General features: G+C 36.4%; 1 protein-coding gene across 1 annotated transcript; it reads left to right on the forward strand.

Moving 5' to 3' along the window:
- The first annotated feature begins 8,406 nt into the window (after positions 1-8,406).
- Positions 8,407-8,793, forward strand: LOC115230869 (jerky protein homolog-like). The gene has a single exon (XM_029800984.1). The coding sequence runs from the start codon at positions 8,407-8,409 to the stop codon at positions 8,791-8,793; it is 387 nt and encodes a 128-aa protein (XP_029656844.1).
- The last annotated feature ends 14,088 nt before the right edge of the window (positions 8,794-22,881 follow it).

The raw sequence follows: 22,881 nt of genomic DNA on the forward strand, positions 1-22,881 counted from the left end.
TCCATACCTTTGGACTTAGTCAAAACAAAATCGCGGAAATCACAAATTGCTTACAAGGATCAGTTTCCAACGTGTTGCGAAAGCAGAATGACGAGAAAAACAATCGTGTCGGAAAGGGAAGGCCGAAATTAACGTCTTCACGAGAAGAAAGAGTTATTCAAAGAGTTTTGATGGAAAATAGATTCATCTCTATTAAGGAAATTTCCGAAAAACTTATTCCTTACGGAATTAATTTGAGCCGAATGACAATAAGCAGACGCCTAAACCAATTGGGATTTTTTTCCAGAACCCCTATTTGCAAGCCCTTCCTAACATTAAAACAACAGAAGCAAAGATTAGCTTGGGCTAAAGGGAAAATAAACTGGACTATAGAACAGTGGTCCAAAGTTATTTTTTCTGACGAATCTAAGTTTCTGCTGTCAATTAGTGAAAAAGGTGCGTATGTTTGGCGTAAAAGAAATAAACAATTCATCCTTCATGCATAAATCAAAAGCTTCATTACAGAAAAGGAGCTATGGTGTGGGGAACGATGAGTTTTAATGGGTTGAGCCCGTTTTCAATTATTGATTCAACTGTAAATGGATTAGTATACAGAGAAATATTAGAAAAAATTTAATTTCAACTGGTCAAAAGTTATATGATGGATGTAATTACATTTTTCAACAGGACAATGCTCCTGCACACACTGCAAAAAGATACGATTGAGTGGATTCAAAACCAAAAAATTAATCTCATGAAATGGCCTCCTAATTCGCCTGATCTCAATCCAATCGAAAATCTTTGGGGAATAATGAAACGAAAAGTTATGGCTCGTGGAATAAAAACAATAGAGGATCTGAAAAATGAACTGAAAATCATATGGAATGAAATTAAAATTGAAGAAATAAAAGTTTTAATTGAATCAATGCCAAAAAGAGTAGATGCTGTACTAAAATCTCGAGGGAAAAACATCAAATACTAGAAAATATTATAATCTTTTGTTACATGACAAAAATTATTATAATGTTTTGATACATGACAATATAGCATGTAATATATTTTTAAGAATTAATTTATTTAAGAATAGTTAGATAAGTAAATTTAGAAATTACATGCTAAAAATTAACACTTAAAAATTGATATAAGTACACTAGGTGCAAAAAAAACCGTTTTTTAAATACGGCATATTTTGCAAAGATAACCGTGATTTTTCTTTGTCGATATCGAAAGGGATCATTAAATTAACCCTAAATCAATTTTGTTATATTTTTTTGTATTGTGTTATATGTCTAAATTAAAATTTTAATTACACGAGCGCAATAAAAAACCGTTTATTCTGGTGAGTGTGACATTTTTTACTTTTTTTAACATTTTAACCCTCGATAAAATTACGAATGCTTGATGTAATAACAAAAGTAAAGATTCTAAGCTTGAATGCGTTAAATTGGACCACTAAAAAAATATCTGACGAGCTTAATATACCGCGATCAACTATCGCTGACTTCATCCGAAAATTCATTAAATATGGTACGACTGAAAGAATAAAAGGTTCGGGGAGACCAAAAATTCTTAATAGGACGATATCCTTATTTTACTCAACCTGGTTAAAGAGGACCCCCAAAAAAAAGCTGATTGCTTAAGGAATGATCTCCGTAAATAAATCACTATGCAACTTATAGTGGTGATAGACTGGTTCATAATGCCTCAAAAGATGAATGAAATGTGCAATCCTCCATATATTTAAAATGACGTAGGAAGTGATCACATTCCACAAACAATTGAATTGAGAACTGGCCCGGTTCACACACAGCATATATTCGTTGGATATGATATTAGTAGAATCGATTGGAATCACTTCAATTTTTTCATCAGAATGAAACTTGGTGGTATAGATTCTTTGAGGATCTCGGAACCGAAAGATATCGATAACCTGGATAACAAATTAAGATGTTTATTACTAAGTTATCTGGAAAATTATCACTTGCTTAAGGAATGATCTCCGTAAAATAACCGGAAAAACAGTCGGTAAAAGATCCATCGCAAATTATTTAAGAAGGGAGCAAATATATGCTCGTGTATGTAGAAAAAAACCATTATTGAACAAAATAAATAGTGAAAAACGCTATAACATGGCAAAGCATTTCATTACTGTGCCAAACACTAAATGGATGAGGACAATTTTCAGTGACGAATGCAGTTTCGAAGTTTTTAATATTAAAAAACGGCAATATTGTTATCGGAAAAACAATACAGGCCTTCAAAAAAGCAACCTTTCGCCTACTGTAAAATTTGGTGGTGGGAAAGTTATGGTCTGGGGCTGTTTTTCCTATTACGGAATGGGTCGCTTGCTTTTATACTCGGGAATATGAAATCCGCACTTTATATCAACACACTATGTAACCATTTATGGGAATCTGCAAAAAAAATGGAGCTTAGTGACTTTATTTTCCACAAGACATGGCACCATGTCATACTTCCAAGATGACTATGCGATTTTTTCAAGAAAAGAAAGTAAACCTTTTACCATGGGCACCTCAATCACCGGATTTAAATCCGATCGAACATATATGGGCTCATATAAAGAGGGAATTAAACACCTTTCATCCAAAGAATGTTTCGGAATGAAAGAAAAAATCGAAAATATTTGGAACGAAATACCGATTAGTTTTATAAAAAAAATTAATCGAAAGCATGCCGAATAGAGCACAAAAGCTTTTTAAGGCAAAAGGGGACCATATTGAATACTAACTTTAAATAATCAAAAATAAAACGGTTTTTTATTGCGTTTGATTTTTTGTTAGTTATAATTTGTTAAGTAAAAATGATTACAAGTTCAAATATAAAAATAAAACTAGTGTTAAAAAATGATAAATTATTCAATTCTTTAATAAAAACAATATAGTTGCATAGTAAATTCTTGATATTTCGAAAAAACGGTTTTTTTTGCACCTAGTGTAGAGATACAAATGATTTATTAATAAATTTGCCAATATTATAATGTTTTGGTACAGACTGTATTCGAAATATCTTTCTAAATACCCATCGCTTATCAAGAATTTTTTCGCTGATAAGCACACGTCATTATCAATACTCCTTGGAGATTTGAACCAGATATTTTAATGGAAATTGAATCTAATAATTCACTATTTCAAGAGCGTATTATTTTTGAAAAATGTTGATTTTAAAGAAGATTCCTGCAAAATTCGAGACTACTAGGCTTACGAATTTCAAGAAACGACATTTTCAAAATAATGAAGTTATCTAAGCTACCAATTACTACTCCATTTCACCACGCATTATTATTGGATTGCCCGGCAACATCGTGTGAGTAAAAAGATCATTTTCTATTCTTCACAAAATTTTAACCAAAGATAGAAATTTCTTACCTGAAAATGTTAAATATTATTAATGTTGTGCTTTAATAAATAATATTTCTGTTTCTTAGGGCAACTTTTTATGCATATTATGTCAACTTTTTTTATTTTTTAAAGCAATTTTAGTTGACTTTTAAGGTCAATTTTTTACATTTTTAAGATCAACTTCCGGTTGCCCTAATAATAACTGAAGTAATATGTGAGGAAAACGAAGATCTAGTCAAAAGTTGCGAATTTTATAATGGAATTGGCATAGAGGACAAAATAACCATATTAGAAACGTATGAAATGGTTGATATGATGGAAGATGAAGTATTATCTCCATGTCAACATTTGGAAGATGGGTTAAAATGGATTCATTCTCAAGATTCAATCATCCGATCTTACTACGATAACTACAACTATAACAATAAAATACTAAAGAATCAAAATAGTATGTGAAATAGAAAATTTTTTAATTGAAAAACCCTATTAATAGAGATTAATTAATTGATAAAGTGAAAACAATTTGCTTGTAAAATAAATTTTATCCAAGATATTTTACAGCAATCAATTTAATTAATCTTCAAACAATCAAAAAACCAAAAATATTGTAAAAATAAAACATTGATAGCAAGAAACGATCAAATAAAAAATAAAAACATAAATGCACACACAGCATAAAAATATGACGTGCATAACACGTAAATAACTTATCTTATTTAATTTGATAATTAAAAATAATTAGAAAATAATTAAATAACATTTAATATCGTCAGTCTATTTGACTTTAGCAAACAAAGTGAATTCAACCGGTTAACATTAATGAGACGTCCAGTGTACGAGCATACCAACTCCTTTTTTGGCGATAAGGCCAATCAAAAGTTCAAAAATTATGTCACCTGTTTTCTGATCAAAGTCAGGATAAGTATTCTTCGGACCAGTCAATAAAAATTGATTTAAACTTTTTTAATTTATCGGAGATAAACAAACTAGTCTTCTCAGCTTTATAAGATTTAAACGATTATTAAATTCCAGTTTCGGGAACATTGTTAAAAAAATATTATTTTAAAAATTACCCAAGGACTCGACTTAAACTCATTTAAAGCATCGAATATATGGTTGGACCGTTTTGAAAAAAGTATGAACTATAATTCAAAACTATTCATGGAGAGGAAAAAAGTCGTCTGAATGGTCATTGCTCTTTTTTTGACCAGTATTATTATTATCTCGAACTTATGGACTTAAGAACGTGTTTAATTGTAACAAAATGGCACTGTATTTCAAACTTCTTTCATCGAAATCATTTGTTAGGTCTATAGTTATACATTTCGTGGAATCAAGAAAGTGAAAGTTAAAAATGGTTGTTTTATTTTGTTGTAATTTCGTGAATGAAAAAATGTTTCCTTTATTAATTGGGAAATATAAATTTCCAAGGTTTTTGAAAAATTTTAATCTGGAAGATAATGAAGTTATTAATGCATCTTCAAAAAATTCATCAATTTTTTCATAATAGGCATTATGGATCTTTTGAAATCTTCAGCATAATGCTTTTTCAGTCATTAAAAAAGTCCATATTTACCCGCTATAAAGGATGAGAAGCTCGCAACAGATTTTTTCCTGCATTAGTATTTTTATTTGATTTACTATGTGGTTAACTTGTAATTAGGATATGAATAATACTGCAAAAAAATGATGAGAAAGAAATGAAATCTACATAGAATACACTTTAAACAATTTTATTATTATATAGATATCTATTTTGTAATCACTGAATTTAAGCATGATAAGTTGCAACATGCTTTAAAGAAAACTACACAACAATCTTTGTAAACCGATGACGACAGACCATGTTTGAATAAGAGTCAAAAATAAGAGAGCGTGGGTATAGACGAGGATGACTCTAAGCATGCGAAACCATTCTAAGGGGGATGCAAATGAGCTTTTAAGTAACTAATTAAATTTTTAATCTACTTACTATTTTTGTGAGTTTTTCGAGCAGAGGTTTCTGAAGTAATTAGACATTATCCTTTCTGACAATCGAAATGATGCTGGAGACTAAGCCACCAATCACTCCAATAATATCGGGATATTTTTAGTATTTATTTTAAGTATTAAATTTTAGATTCTAGTTGTTATCGACTCAATTTTAAGTTGCATTGGTTAAAGTTGCAACTTCTAAAAACTCCGAAGTCTTACTTATAATTAATTCCGATAATGGAAAAAAGTTTAAAACTCAAAATAGTTAAGTTTTGTGGTAGAGTTGAATGAATTTTTCTGTTTCCGTTAATGACATCATGGAAACATGCTTTCAATACTAATGGCCTATCCATAAAGCCGTTCTACAAGAGGCCTTTTGAGGCAGAGCACGTACGGTACAGCTACTGATTATAAATGCCGGATTGTTATTAGAACATTAAGACGAACTAGACAGGCTTAGAAAAAATTGCAATCTCAAGAAAAACGTAAAGCTATCTAACAAACAAAATCCTCAAGTATCTAGCACAATCGACGAGAAGATTATGACTTTTTTGTCGCGGATGTGCTATTAATAATAATCAGTCAATTATAAGAACATTGGAATAAATGAGATTATATAATAAATTGCGTAATTTATTATGCAAATTGCGGAGGTTGCTAGATCTGAGATATGGGGGTACTTGAGAATATAATGAATTGCCTAATATACTATACAATTTGGAACGAGCTTAAGATGTGAGGACATGAGAGTACTTCAGATTTTGTAATGAATTGAGTAATATATTATACAAATGGGAGAGGTCCCTAGATTTGACAAAAGGGGGTACTTGAGATTATATAATGAATTGCTTAATATATTATGCAATTTAGAATCGTTCGTAGATTTGAGGACATTGGAGTACTTGAGATTATATAATGAATTGCTTAATATATTATGAAATTGGCGGAGGTCTCTAGATTTGAGGACATTGGGGTACTTGAGATTTTATAATGAATTGCGTAATATATTATGCAATTTACGGTGGTTTCTAGTTTTGAAGACATTGGAGTACTTGAGATTTTATAATGAATTGCTTAATATATTATGCAATTTAGAATCGACTGTAGATTTGAGGACAAGCGAGTACTTGAGATTATATAATGAATTGCTTAATAAATTATGCAATTGGAGGAGGTCTCTAGATTTGAGGACATGGGAATACTTGAAATTATATAATGAATTGTGTAATATATTATCCAATTTAAAAAGGTCCCTACATGTGAGGATATGGGATAACTTGAGATTATGTAATAAATTGTCTAATTTTATATAATCTGGGAGTACTTGTCTAATTGTCTAAATTTAAAAGAAAAAATGCTATTATTGAATACTGCAAAAAACAAACATGTAAAATATACAACAGTTTCCGAAATATTTTTTTTGCTAGTCAAAAAGAAAATCAACCGTTGATTTATTAAAAATTATCTTAATAATAAAGCAGAACTAAAAAAGCTTTTGCTTTAAATGGAAATTTGAATTTTATATCACCAAATATGAAATTTAAAACTATTGACTCTAAGTTAAAGGAATTAGTCGATGATTGAAGCTTTAATAATGACACAATCTTCAAGGAAAAACCAAACTATTAACTACCTCTCATTTATGGACGATATAAAGCTGTTTTTGCATCATAATGACGTAATGGAAATGATGATAGGAAAAGTAAAATTGTTTTATGACCCATCTGGGTTGGAAAGAAACGCTGAAAAATTTGCGACGAATGTCAAGTCTTTGTCTATGAAAGCTTGCTTACTCGATGGGTTGGATGGATACCGATCTCTGAGGGTTCTCAAAGATAAAATAGCAACGTTCTAAAAATAATGTTATGGGGAAAATCTATGAAGAAGCATCGAAGAGAATTAAAAACTTGATCCAAACTTAATTAAACTCAGTAAACTTGTCCAAGAATATAAACGAACACGCTTTCCCTTTATAACTATTACATTGGACCGATTGATATTGAGTCCGGAAAGTTTGAGGACATTGATAGAAATATTTGTCGAATTCTTATGGACTGCCATATCCACTTGAAACCGGCAAACAAAAAAAGACTATCTTGCAAGAAAGGAATTTGGGAGAGACCGAAAGTCAGTTAATATAAAGCAGAGAGTATGCTTCTTCAATTTTATGGTGATTTGAAATATAAGGAGAACTACTGCGTAGGAAGAGCAAGAATTCTGTCATTAATCTAAGAAAACACATATGGCGAGAATTTTTATCACGAGAATACAATAAAAATGTAAATGAATTAACAATATCTGATATGGTACAAATTCAACGTGAATATTTAATAAAAAAATCGAAAAGAAGAAGTTGATGTTAATGAAGCCTGCGGCAGGAGCCTTGCTAGCCCCAGAGTGTTTAAGAATCGGAATCTCTTTTCGAGTTGGCTTGGACATTTGCCAGCCTCACCAATGCCGTACAAGAGCAGAAAAGCGATCGTCTGTGACACGATGCTCTGACACTTTTGCGTCATCATGCCTTTTTGCGTCCTCGATCAAAGCCGTCAGAGCGGCGACAAAAGCAAAGGTTCGCAAAACCTAGAAATACGGATTCCTCTCTGACAAATTCATCTTCAAACCAGGCACGCTAGGATCATCAACTCTTCGTTTCCTCACCGAGAGAGGTCGCAACCTTGGAAGAATTAGAAACGACTTCCGCGAGCTCAATCGGCTCTTTGAAAATGTCTCAATTGCTGTTCTTGGGGAAAATTTCTCTCTGTGGGTAGTCCCTGATTGCCTTTTGTTTCATTGACAAAATTATTTTCATGTGGTATTCTTGTTAAATAAATTTAAATACAGTAAAGTCTCTCGAATCCGCCATACCCTCGAATCCGCCAATTATAACTAAATTCTCTTATCCGCCATTTTCTTAGAAAAAAATTCTCTTATCCGCAATATAACAATCAAAAAATTGAGATTTTGAAGTTTATTAAAACAAAATGAATGAATTATCTTCACTAAAATTTCTAAGATTTAAAAAAAATACAACTTGCTGTTTCTCGTTTCTCGCCGATCTATTGATGAGCTTAAAAGTAAAAGAGGATCTAACATTATGTTTCATAACCTAAGATCTGAAATTTCCTGCAAACAATATTTAAAGTTTGCTGAAATTGATAATAATACTATTGCTTGGATCAATTCAATGGATCATAAAGGAGCCATTTTAAATGATAGGATTATTACTGAGAAAGAAAAAGCCTTTTCATTGAATCTCAGGATTACTGAATTCAAAGGAAGCAAAGGGTGGCTTGTTAAATTTAAAAAGAGGAATGATTTGAAGTTACGTAATATGGATAGAGAATCTGAAATTCCAAATTTTGACCCTAATTTAGTATCAGATTTCATTGAATTAATCACAAATAAAATCAGTCTTTACGGAGCTCAAAATGTTTATAATGCCAATGAAACTGGCTTATTTTACAAAATAATACCGTCTTAGAGTGTTTGTAAAACCATTAAATCTGGCTATAAAGTCCTGAAAGAGAGTTTCAGTCATGTTATGTACAAATGTAGACGGTACAGATAAGAGATACACCCTTACTAATTGGGTTGTTTAAAAATCTAAGATGTTTCAAGAATTTTGATATTAAAAAATATGTTATATATTCAAATTCATAGAGAGCATGGATAGATAGCAGAATTTTTAATCAATTCTATTAAAATAAAAAATGGAATTGCAAAAACAAGATAGAAAAATTTTACTTGTTGTAGATCAATCTCCTACACATAAAGATGAAATTTACATTAGGTATTGATTGAATTTAAACAAATTGAGATGTTATTTCTACCACCTAATAGAACATCTTTTTTACAGCCTATGGATCAGTGTATAATTAAATCGTATAAATGCAAATTCAATTCTCTAAATTTTTCTAATATAATTTAAAAAATTGAAGCTGGGACAAACCTCTATGTTGCACACAAACAACTAAGCATAAAAGATTCAATATTATTCACATATTATGCTTGAAACAAAATAGAAAGTTCCTTAATTTTAAATTGTTTCAATTATGCAAAATGGACTCAAAACAATGAAAATCCCTTAATTGAAAATTATGACCATATTCTGGAAGAAAACATATGACTCAGTTGATCATGATTTTTTGTTTCACGTTTTGGATTGTTCTGGAATCCTGCATGGGCAGTAAAGCTGCATATTGACAGTAGAAAAATTGGATCAGTGAAGTTAAATCGAGGAATTTTACAGGGAGACTCATTGTCTCCTTTACTATTTGTTATGGTATTAAATCCTTTAAGCAGAATCCTTAAGTCCGTGTTTCAAAAACTTGAAATTAACCAGGAAGATCCCAATATGTTAACATATTCTGCTAATCATTTGCTATTTATTGACGATCTATTTCATGTTATAAATGAATATGCATTGTCACTATATAATTATTATATTGGGCTAATCAATATTGAACCTTCTGAATTTGATGATATTGACAGACAAATACGGCAATTGCTTACGTCACTCAGTCATCATACATCTCAAACCTGCAAATAAAGAGAGACTGTATTTAAACCGGAAGGCTCTTGGAAGAGGGCTTTCATCAATTATTTTCAAAAGTGAACTAATCGTAATTAACGTTTTTGTATTGTTTTGATTTTTGTTAATATTCTTTTACGTTGTGTCTTCAGTTCCCTTTTCCTATTTGCTGTCAATGTTTTGAATTTGGACCAATCGAGCTGGCCGAAGTGATCACACACATACTGAACAAAGCAATTAAAGAAAACGGAAACTTAGATATTGGAAAAGGATTGCTAATTCCACTACCAAAACCCGGGAAACCGAGAGGACCTCCTGGCAACCTGAGGCCGATTATTCTGCTATCGACATTGAGAAAGACATTATCGCTAATTATACTGACCCGAATCAAAGACCGAGTAAACAGTTTTCTATCCCATGGACAAAATGGATTCAGGGAGGGAAGATCAACAGCTGATGTAATTTGGACATACAGATGGACTGGTGCCCTGTGCTAAAAATATAAAAGTGTATTGAAATTTTTGGGGTAAACATGACTCGGGCCTTCGACTCCGTTCACAGAGGGCTCCTTATGGAAGTATTAAAGAGCTGCCTCCATTCAGAAGAAACAAGAATGATAAATCTTCTCCTAGTGAACACCCCAACTCGCCGTTAAAGTCGGAAAGACGACATCAAGATAATTCGAAACAACACGGGTGTTCCACAAGGAGACTCGCTATCTTCCGTGCTTTTTTGTGTATCTTGAGGCCGCTCTGAGGGACTTTAAATCAGTTATAAAAAATGATTATTAAGAGACATCCAACGCAGACGACATGGACTTTGAGTCGGACGACAGAGAAATTCTCAAATATATATAATATGCTCCCGAAAAAATTCGAAAATGGTTTCTCACTGTGAACACTGAAAAAACCGAATATATATCCTTAAGCCGATCGGAAAGACGCATTGATGAATCATGGAGAAGGCACAAAAAGTTGGGAACGCTCCTGGGAGACACAGAGGATGTTACCCGAAGGAAATCCTTTCAAATGGAGCCTTTAGAAAGCTTATGTCTCTATGGGGAACTAAAAAGAAGCTAACTGGAAAAACGAAAATAAGGATATACAACTCGTTTGTATTGCCAATCCTTACCTACCACTGTGGAACCTGGGGACCTACAAAATTGGAAAATCAGAAACTAGACAATTTCCATAGATCTCAATTACGCGCAGCACTCAACATCCGCTATCCGCAGAAGATCACAAACGACAACCTATACAAATTATGCAACTCAAAAATTCTTTCGATCGAAATCCTGAAATCACGATGGAGGCTATTTGGCCACATTCTGCAGATGGACGTCGCCTCTCCTGCTAACATTGCTATGGAAACATATTTCATGCAATGCGGAGACGCATTCCGAGGAAGACCAAGGACACACTTCCATAGGTGCTAAATCAGGATCTCAAAATTATTGGGAGGAAACTCGAAACTGCTGATGATCTCGACAACCTGAGAGAATTGCAAAGAGGAGAGGAACCTGGAGAAGGTTGTGTAACAGTATTGTTGTTCACGCGGCACAAGGAAAACTTAATTAGTTTTTATGACTTCTCGGGAGTGCTTTTAATAATAATATGCTTAGGGAGTGCGGGGATTCTGCGTGTAATTAAAATGAATAAATGGCATTTGGCTATGATCGCAGGATTTCTATCCTCTAAATATGCAATTATTGATAAGAAGAGTATTACTATTGAGTATTTAGAGTTCAGTCAGATACAATATTTACAAAGAAAATTAGTTCTAAAGTACTACACTCTGTGCTCTTCAAATGTATGGATGAACCTAATGTTGATTTACCTGCATCCTCATACTGGCTATCTATAGAAATAATGGGCCACGAAACGAAGCATTGTATTGTCTTTTGAAAGATCGAAACTTGTTCTTTGCATCCGCTGGCTCATTATGCAATCATTGTAAGAAAAGCAAAAAAACTGTTGATCACTTGGCTACTCAGTGTGGTAAAATGCTCACAGTGATTATCTCTCGAGACACAATGAAGTTGTGAAGTGTGTCCACCTTAACTTGTGCCGAATGTATGGACTTAAAAAGCAAGAAGATTGAAGGGACATTCTGTTCAGTCAACACTGTTGACGGGAAAAGTTGAAATCAGGATTGATACAACAATCCTCACCAAAACAAAAGTAGAATACAACAAGCCAGATATTTTTGTCCACGACAAAATCAGAAACGAAATAAATCTAATTGTAGTGGGTATTACTTCACAGGATCGCCTCAAGCAAGTGAAAATTGAAAAGTGTCACAAGTATGATTACTGGCAAGTGAGCTTTCGCTTCTGTATAGTTGTCAAGTAAAAATAATTCCTGTGGTTATGACATGGGATGAAGTTGTCTTGAAATGCTTCAAAAATTATATGAAGAAACTATCTATTGAAGTAGGAATGGGGACATACATCCAATCCGTTGTACTGAAAAGAACGCTCGAGATTATGATGATCGAACGCAAGCACGGAATGAAGGTATCTGGTGAAGAATACGCTTCTGCTTTCAACCGGTTTGTGGAGATGGCATGCAATGATGAAGACGACCCAATGAATGCTAAAGAAGATGCAATGGTCAAATCAGATGTGGTAATGGGTAGTAAGAGGCAGCTGGAAGTAGGCTCTTCTTCCAAGAGAAGGAGAGTGGATATCAGCGACCTGAAGTGAGATCTGCTTCGTTTCTGATTAACTATTAATTTATTATTGTTCATGTCGTTAATAGGCTTTATAATTGATCCATTAGAAGAGAGTCTTTACATTGAGACTGTATAACGAAAGTGAAGAACTTGAATTAAATAATTTAGAAAAAATAGAATAAGAAATTGGCGAAAAATCGTCTGAACAAAGTCAGAAAGTTGTTACTATTAACGAGGGTTTAATCGCTTTAAAAATTAAAAGAGTTATATAATCAAGAAGAATTCTTTAATATAGAAAATCTTGAGTATATTGAAGACATTAGAAATACGAGTTGATACAACAATTCCAACATTAAAAAAATAAAAAAAAAACAAAAAAACAAAAAAAAAAATTCCAACAGAGTTGAACGATTTGTCACAAGATTCTTTCCGAAACATTCATTATTTTCTCGGCAACAAGTCTTTAATCATCCCAAAAGCGTCGGAAATCAAATGCTTTTTTGAGAACAAAAGGATAGTACGGGACCACAAAATTGAGAAAAAATTTTAAAAACAATACATTCTGTATATGTCCATTAGTCTGAAAAGTACGAAAACATTCCTTTCGCAATCGTCAAAATTGACATTAAAATGACTTCAACTCGATACGACGTGATACACTTCTGGAGGATTGCTTTAATCTACTACCCATCAGTGTATAGGTATTTCATAGCTCATATTGAAAACCATCCAGTCTGGTGCACGGCCAATATTACATTCCATCGTGTTCTGGATTCCAAAAGGGAACCCACTGCCTAACCCTAAACACCAATAAATGTGAGGTTATCAATTTAAAGATCAAAATAATATAAATTAATATAATTTAATTCAAAAAGAATCAAAATAAAAAGGATTTCGGGGATCCGTATTGCCTGCCTGTGCGCTGGGGCGGCCTTGGCTTGAGATCCTATTCCGATCTTGCCCTCCCCACATTCCTATCCGCCCACTACGCTTCTCGTACTCTCTCAGACATCGTTCTTAGAAACCTCCCCGAACGGAAATTGTCTGAAGATTACTCTGCTGCCCGTGGTCGGTGGGAGGCTCGGTTTGGTTCGAAGCTGCCCAATTCTCAATCTGTACAGCGTCAATGGGACGAAATCTCTTGTCAGGCAATTTTCGAAGGCCTCCTTCCTGTCTCCAATCAACACCGTGTCGCTTGCCTCCGTGCAAGTAGCTGCGAAGGCAGCGGTGTCTGGTTAAAGGCTCTCCCTCTCCCTTCCATCGGGAACCTGGTGGACAAGGAATGCCTAAGAATTGCAATCTCCCTCCGTGTCGGGCTGAAAATCTGCCAGACTTACAAATGCCGTTGTGGGGGAACTGTTGACGAGTACGGTTTGCATCCCCTCGCTTGCCGGCGGAGTGCCGGTCGTGCCCCCCGTCACAGTGAACTCAACTCGATCATACAGAAAGCCCTCGCTTCAGCTGGCATCCCGTCAATCCTTGAACCTGTTGGATTGGATAGAGGGGATGGCAAACGCCCAGACGGCATGTCCACCTTCCCATACGAGCAGGGGAAATCCCTTATTTGGGATTCTACCTGTTCGGACACGTTCTCGCTGGGAAATCTCGCTCTGTCCGCCGCCAATCCTGGGCACGCTTCGAGGCAGGCCGAGGAGCGAAAGATTCTCAAGTACGGCCACCTCTCCAACTCGCTGTTCTTTACTCCAATTGCCGTGGAGTCCTCCGGGATCTTCGGCCCCAAGACACTCCGCTTCCTTCGCTCGCTCGGTCGACGGATTTCAAGGACTAGCCACGATCCAAGAGAGTATTCTTGGCTCCTGGAACGTCTGTCGATTGCTGTGATCCGAGGGAACGGCTTCGCCATTCGCGAGGCTGGCCGGGTGTCTCGTGAGGCCTTTAATTAGCTTAGCTATCTTTTTACTTTTAGATATGGTTATTATATGATAAAAAAATCAAAATAATATAAATTTAATTCAAAAAGTCAATATTAGTCGAGATTAATTAATTGATAAAATAAATACAAATTTACGTGCAAAATAAACTTTATTCAGGATATTTTAGCAGTACAGTCCAACCTCGATTTGGAACAGACCTCGGGGCTAGAACACCTCAGTTTTTGGAACACTTTGTAGGATCTCTGCTTATAATAAATAATTCTTTTAAATGAAAACCTCGATTTGGAACAAAATTTATTATTTATTTCTAGTCATTAAAAAAATTAATTAATTTGGATTTATCCTGGATTGAAATTAAATAAATAATTCCATTTTTCATCCTGGGGTCAATTCTCGTTATCGTTCCCCTGCCCGTGAGGCAACGAGTACTTCTGGCACGACACAGTTGGAAATGGGGATCTCTTACTTTCCTTCCGGTCTTAGCGTGGCGTTATGGGGTCCACCATGTCAGTTGGAAATTTCCATTCGGATATGCCAACGCTCAGGAGGCACTTAATGCCTACCGAAAAAGGACTTTTAGATCTCAGATCCTGGGACATCGTCGTCTCAGGCCGATCATGCGGGCAGGATCGAACCTTTCAGTAGGATCTCCCTCGTTTGGATCGGCGATCACGGGGATTATTATAATTAACTGGCTTACCCGTCTTTGGTCTTTAATAAATAAATAAATAAGATTAAAAAAAACTTCACGCTAAATCATTATGGGTCTCAGTTACGAGAAAAAGGTTGAATTGCTCGACAACTAAAAAGTCATTCACACAGAGTACTTGCTCAAAAATATGAAACGAGCATTGGCACAATTGCTCGAATAAAAAAACGATTACGCCGCAAATAACCTGTGGGAACATTATTCTAAATTTTCGGACTGAAACAAAAACTGACGATATTTTTAAAACATTGGATAGTAAAGTTCTCGACGTTTTTCAACAATTACGGCTCCAACATATTCCAGTTTCAGGTCCTCTTATCAAAAAAATTGGTAATTTTACTTTTTCTCGCATTGTTTTAAGGTTTTAAATTAATTTACGCCAATCATTGATAATAGTATCGAAATCGTGGCAAAATGTATCCTCCGAAATAATTACAAATTGTTGGGATAATACTTTCGGCAATGAAATATTTGTTGTTTCTGATAATCTGACGGATGATGTTACAGAACAAGTTGTAGACGAAGTGTTGGAAAATACGGAAAACAGCGATAATGAAGAAATTTTTTACAGTGGTATGCAAAATAAACAGACTACGGTCAAAGAAGTAATAACAAAAGTGAATGAATTGGAAGAATCAGTTCTAGACATAGCTCCAATTTTGTTAAATGATTTTTACTGTTTCAGACAAAATTTGTTCAGTAGTTTGAAGAAAAATTATGGTTATGGAAAAAGGATCGATGACTATTTTTCAATAAATAATAATATTTAAGACTTTTTTGCATTAATTAAATTATTAAATTTATATTGATATTAATTTTTTGACAAAACCTCAGTTTTTGGAAAAACCTCAGTTTTTGGAACACTTAGTGTTCCAATTCAAGGTCGGACTGTAGTCAAATTAATTAACCATCAAACGAATAAAAAACGGAAAGATCAACAAATAAATAAATTATGTAAATTCTATCTTAAATTATTTAAGAATCCAGATCGTCAGTGATTTCTTTTCTTCGCTTGGAAGAAGAGTTTGCAACAAAATTCTCATCATTTTCCATTTCTGCGTCAAAGTAATTGTTCAACTGAGTGTCCTTACGACATGCCAGCTCCGCAAGTTGATTGGCGGCAGAGGCGTACTCCTCGTTGTCTACCTTCATCCCATGTCTGTGTTCAATAAGCATACTCTCTAGAGTCCTCTTCAGCACAACCGACTGGATGTATGTCCTCGTTCCTTCTTCAATGGATAACTTGTCCATATGACTTTTAAAGAACTTTGAGACAACTCCATCTCATGTCAAGACAATTGGAATAATCTTCACTTTTGCTTCATAGAGAACCGACAGTTCGTTTGCAAGCAGGTCATATTTGTGAAATTTCTCCACTTCAACTTGCTTTAAACGGTCTTGCGAGGTAACTCCCACTTCGATTAAATGAATTTCTCTTTTCCTCTTGTCATAAACGAAGATTGACACAACTGAATGTCCTTTCAATTTCCTGCTTCGTTTTATTCCATACATTCGACACAAGTGGAGATGAATACACTTTACCACTTCGTTGTGTCTTCGGAGATAATCACTGTTTAGCATCCTACCACACCGCGTAGCTAAATGGTCAACAGTCTGCCTGCTTTTTTTGCAGTGGACGCATAGTGATCCCGTGTATGCAAAGAACAAATTCCTATCTTGCAAAAGACAGTACAATGCTTCGCTTCGTGGACCATTACCACCTTCCCATACGAGCAGGGGAAATCCCTTATTTGGGATTCTACCTGTTCGGACACGTTCTCGCTGGGAAATCTCGCTCTGTACGCAAAATAATAGAATAACATTGAAAACGGAAATATTATAAAAATAAAACATTGATTGTACAAAATAATAGAATAACAATTAACAATTAACAACAGAAATAGAACAATTTAAAATGTTAAAATCCAATCACTTTGTAATTAGAATAGATAAAATACATTCGGGTATTTTAGTTTTTAAAGCATTCACAGTCAGACCGAGAGTATAAAGCGCGAAGATTGGACAATAAAAATCCCCGATGCTCGATTCAAATAGGAAATCGTCCAAGAACGAAAAGTTGATTGCAGATTCCACTCTCCGTACAATGTCTTCAATGGTAAAAACAAGCAGAAATGGTCTTAGGAGATCTCCTAGCACATCAGGCTGTAAAAGAACAATTTTTTTCAAAAACAAGCGAAATTGTAAAGTAATAGAAGAGATCTACTATATGGGCAATCTTAGAGGTTCTTGGAATGCAGGTCTGAATAATTCGATCCCTCTTGACGCTGTTAAAAGCGTTTTTAAAACCGAATCTGACAGCGACCAGAGTAAAAACATGAGTTGAGTTGCAAGCTACATGTATTTGGTCCTGCAGTTTTAGGAATTCCCATTTTCAGAGCGAATTCATCACATTGTCACTAGCCTTTTTATCAAAGGAAAATGTTTGCAGAGAAAAAAATTACTGGCCAAGGGAGTGATGTCTCCTGTCCAATTTCAACTTACCAGACTAGTAATGGCCGAAAAAAGAGAGAGATTGAGATCCTTGACGTCTTTGAGTCGAAAAGCCCTAAATGCTCTTTCTAGATGAATAGATAGGTTCAATTGTAAGAGCAAGTGGGAGTAAGTCTTTCGTCAGGTTAGCGATCAGATGGCATTAAGGGGTTCCTGGTGGTTCGCCTTCAATAAAAAGAAGGCATCAGCTAAGGGTTTAGAACAGTAACGTCTTTTATAACTGTCTGTGTTCAATGAGCATACTTTTAAGCGTGCTCTTCAGCATAACCGAGTGTATTTCCTAGTTCCTTATTTAATGGATAACTTATTAATGACTTTTAAATAACTTTTAAACAACTCCATCCCATGTCAAGACAATTTGAATACCTTTACTTTTGGTTAATCGAGATTGATAGTTCGTTTACAAGAAGGTCTTATTTGTGAATTTTTTGCCACTTCAACTTAGTTAAACCATCTTATAAGGTAATGCCAACTTCGATTAAATTAAGTTCTTTTTTGAGCACCGCGAACGAGATTTACTGGAAAAACCAAAGTGTAATATCCGGAACTCTAACTGCAAAGAATAGAACCAACAAAGATTCAAAAGAACGTTTCATGTAAACGCAGCGCTGGCCATATGCTCTAAAAGATCTCATCAGAAGAGCCTTAGAAGTCGCCGGAATCCCGTCCATATTCGAGCCCACTAGGATCGACCAAGAGGCCCTTTGATGGAGGTCTGAATAATTCGATCTCTCTTAACGCTGTCAAAAGCGTTTTTGAAATCGAGTTTAACAGCGATTTAGAAAATAATCTATATAAGACTGATTGTGTTCCTCAATTTGTCGAGTAAAAAGATGTTTGGCTTGTTACCAACCTCGGAAACTAAAACTTATAATTTTTATAAACAGTTTAATCAAAATAACAACGTCAGGAAGTGAGCTGCAAGCGCGACGGGGCAGGAGTTATAGCCCAGTCGAACGGATTGCTTGCGCGTTCCCGCGCACGATTGCGAGCGAGATCCTCTGCCTCAGCCAAGAGGACTCGCGAGCATCCATTTTCTTCCAAGCAATGAGGATACCAAGGTCTTTCATGAAGCTTGAGGTGAGCGGACCGGAAGCGCCTGATGTCTCAAAAGCCAGAGACACGAAGGAATGCAGAGTGGCAAGATTCTTGTACTTTTCGACTTTGGGGGCTTCCGCCAAAGAAGATGAAAATGCAGATGGCCGAACCAGAAGAAGATGTAGATAATAAAGCGGTGGCATCCCAGATCAGGCAATTGCCATTCCGGAATAGGAAGGTGGTCATCCCATCCGGGCGTTTGCCGTCCTTTCTGTCCAATCCGGCTGGTTCTAGCACGTTGTGGAAGCTAGCAGCGTTGAGTGCTCTTGAGATTACGTCGTTGATTGCTCTATGGCGAGGCGAGCGGCCTGCGCTTCGGCGGCAGGAGAGGGGGTGAAGGCCTTTCACGTCCACCGTACCTCTACATCGGCAGGGATGAGGGGCGCAGACATCAAGTCTCAGCCGAAGAACAACCTCGATACGCAGTGTTTCGTTGTCTAATAGGGAACTCGTCGATGACGTTGGGTAAGCGTCGAGCCAGAATCCACTATGCTCGTGTGCTGCAGCAAGCAAGCACGCTTGGCGGTGTTTGTCCAAGGCCGGTTGGAGCGTAGAGAACGAGTGTGATGCCCAGTTCTCGTCCCAATCCCTTGTCAGGACATCTCAGAAAGGATCTGAAGGTTGGAGTTTGTCCAGAATTCCAGGAGGTCGGCAGTCGGCAAATCCAGAGAGAGTTTTGAAGGGGAGTAGAACTTCTCGGACAAGTTGTCGGCTCCTGGAAATCGAAGAGAAATGTGCGTGTGGCGCCAGATCTTTATGCAAGCGAAGACCGACCCCTCCGAACCTGACGGGGAGTTTTCCTGGCGTCCAACCGATTTCGTCAAAGGAAATAATCAAAACTGCTTCCGAAAATCTTTTCATTAACAATCTGATCAAACTTTAAGAGCTCGCATATATAGATTTATATTATAGATTAAATTTTGTACGATAGAATAATAATCAATCGAAAACAATGTATGCAGGTCAATTTCCGAAATGTAATATCCGGATCTCAAACTGCAAAGAATAACACTAACAAAAAAGAAACTAATTAACTAAGTAATTTTACTAACTAAGTCCAGAGCCTTCGAAGTGAGCAGAAGGTGGCACTCCACGCACCTCCTCCCCTTCCTTCTCTTCTTTTCTGGCACTGTAGACCTTCGAGAAGGTGCAGTCCAGCGCCTCTCGCTGACTAAACGTCAGGAAAGGGTTGGATCGGCGAGCATCAAACGAGACACTTTCCAGAGTCCTCTTAAGAACAGTTGACTGTATATAAGCCTGTAGAGACTTATCTACATCCAACTGTCTTAAGTACCGCTTGTGGTATTTGGTGACCAGTCCATCCCATGTCATCACACACGGGATGACATGGACTTTGCATTGGTGCATCAGTCCTAGCTCGTTTGCAAGGAGGTCATACTTCCTCCTTTTCTCCACTTCCACTATCTGCAAACGGTCTAGCCACGTGATGCCCACCTCCACGATAACAATCTCCCCGGTGACCTTATCGTGGACCACAATGTCGGGTCTGTTGTGCTGGACAACAATCGAGGTGCGTATGGGGGTATCCACCTTAATGCACACCCGCGAGTTCTCACACACCGATTGAACTCGATGGGTTCGCAACTTTCTGGACCGCCTCAAGCCATACTTATTGCAGAGCAAAAGATGGAGGGACCTCACCACCTCGTTATGCCTCCATGTGTAATCATGGTAAAGCATACTCCCGCACTTCGTGGCTAAATGGTCAACGGTCATTGCCTTACTTTTACAGTGGTTACACTGTTTCCGTTGACCATTAATAAAGTTTCTATCCTGCAAATATGAGAACAACCCTTCTGATCGGGGAGAGTTATTTCCATATTTCAGCCACGTAGATGACTACGATACGTCAATGTGCGGGTTGTCCAGGCTGCTAAAGAGAGTCTTGTGAAGGACTTTTAAGTTGATCTTTTTAATTAAAGCCTCCTTTTGAAGTTTGATCAACTCCTTCACATTAACTTGGTAGCACCTAGACCATACTTAGCCGACACATAGCCTTTTATGGTTCCTAGGTGTGTACCACGCGCTTTATCAGCAGCAAGGATGGCAGCCTTCCTTTGGGATACACTCGACCCACTCCACAAGGTGTTGTGCATCTTAGTAAGAATTCGCTCACTTAAGTGTACGATGTTACTCAGTCCACGTCCTAGCTGCCCGCGAGACAAGTATAATCTCTCTTTATTGCTTGCCAACACGTGGACATGATTCTCTCGGAGTACTCTTAGGACAATAAGGTCCATTTCATCGTACTCACTCGGCTCGAATTTGACCAGGCCAACGTAGTAGTTTAGCAATGAGATGGCTTACTCGTTCAATGCATGAAATAAGTTCCATGCATTGAGCCGAGTCTTACATAACATTGCCGCCCTACTACGCACACCCTCCACTACACACTTTCTCGTTTCGGGTGTGATTAATGAGGCTGGAATCTCAACCACACCAAGATACTTATACCCTTGGTGTTCCTCTAAGACTTTGACTAGGTCACCGCACACAGGGGTGTTAGTCGCCGACCAGTTGTAGTTGAGCTCCAACCCCACGGCCTTCATGAAACCTTTCAGGACTTTGCCCATCGAGTGGAGGATCTCTGAAGACCAAGCGAACAGCTTAATGTCGTCTATGAACATGAGATGGTGGTGCTAAAACACCCTCCTTCATGTTCGATCGACATTTGTTCGAATTGGGCAGTGAGGACTCTACTCAGCGGTTCTAGGCAGAGGACGAACAGCAGCGGAGACATGCTGTCGCCCTGTAATATGCCCCTCTCTAGCTTCACCTCGCCTATATCGCATTTGTTGTAATGTAGATGCACGTTCCACCTGTCCATCACAGTTGCAACAAATTTGATACACCACATTGGCAACTTAAGCCTTCGCAGACACTCAACGAGGTAAGCATGATCAACCGAGTCATATGCCTTCTTCACATCCACCACATCGACACTAGTGAGTTTCCATGGGCTCTCGCGAGGCATTGTTGATCAGTGCCTGCTCCTTAGCTCCCCTAACTAGCTAACAAACGACGGTGAAATACTACGATTGCTTTTTTAATTGGTAAAAAATCTTGTTGAAATAACAAAAAGTATATTATTCCGTAAATTAGAGTTATATCGTTTGAAAAATTTATTTTTTTCTAATAGTTTACTTTTTTGCATCGGTTTATAATTATGTTTATTTAGAGAATTATTTGGCCGGTGGAAATTATTTGGCCACATTTTGCGAATGGACCCCAGAGCTCCGGCCAATCGGGCAATGGACGATTATTTCTCCGAACATGAAGACAAATATCGTGGAAGACCTAGATCCACTCTTTCGGCAGTTCTTGAAAAGGATTTCAAACTTCATGGCAAAAGTTTCAAAAATTGGGACGACCTAGAATCTTTGCGGGATCTCGCCCGCAACAGAAGGGCATGGACAAGGATGGTCCAGAAGATTGTTTCGTTTGTGACACGTTGGAATTATAACTTTGTTTATGTTCCTACGGAATGTGTTATAATAATAATATTTAGAGAATTAGTAAAGGTCTCGCGTTTTATGCAGAAAATGTACATCTATTTTTAAATTTTAAAATAATGAAAATATCCGAACTTGGTCGATAATGCTAAAAAATGCATCAGTCTTTGGAAAAACGTATGATGTGTAGATCTTTTCAGTAAACTTATGAGAATAAAAAGTAAGTATCGAAATCGAATAACTAGTGAACACCTAATTCAACTTTACGAACTTTGTCTTTGAACTTTACCCCCTTTTCAATAAAATAATAGACGCCAAGCAAAACATTGATTCTCTTATTAACTATAAAGCCTTTTTTGATCAAATAAAATATTTTTTTGTGCGGCCCAGAATGATACTCATAATTATCGATTTACTCCTTAAGCTAAAAAGATTGAGAACTCATCCTCTTAATTATTGATCTGGCACTTGAGCTAAAATGTTGAGAATCACTGTTAGACATAAAATCGGACTGCAGGGTACTGTTTTATTAGTGTGGCACATGAAGTTTGCAACCTGCATGTTTGACATTCCTCGTCTAAGATGTCTATGTTTGATAGTAGAGCCATCCGCATCGGTTGTGCCTGCTGAAGGGAGAGCTTTTTCCATCATGTTAAAGTCCACTGCTTCAGAAAGACTG

The sequence above is a fragment of the Octopus sinensis genome, unplaced genomic scaffold (genome assembly GCF_006345805.1).
Source record: "Octopus sinensis unplaced genomic scaffold, ASM634580v1 Contig16607, whole genome shotgun sequence".
In the NCBI taxonomy this organism is placed as follows: Eukaryota; Metazoa; Mollusca; class Cephalopoda; order Octopoda; family Octopodidae; genus Octopus; species Octopus sinensis.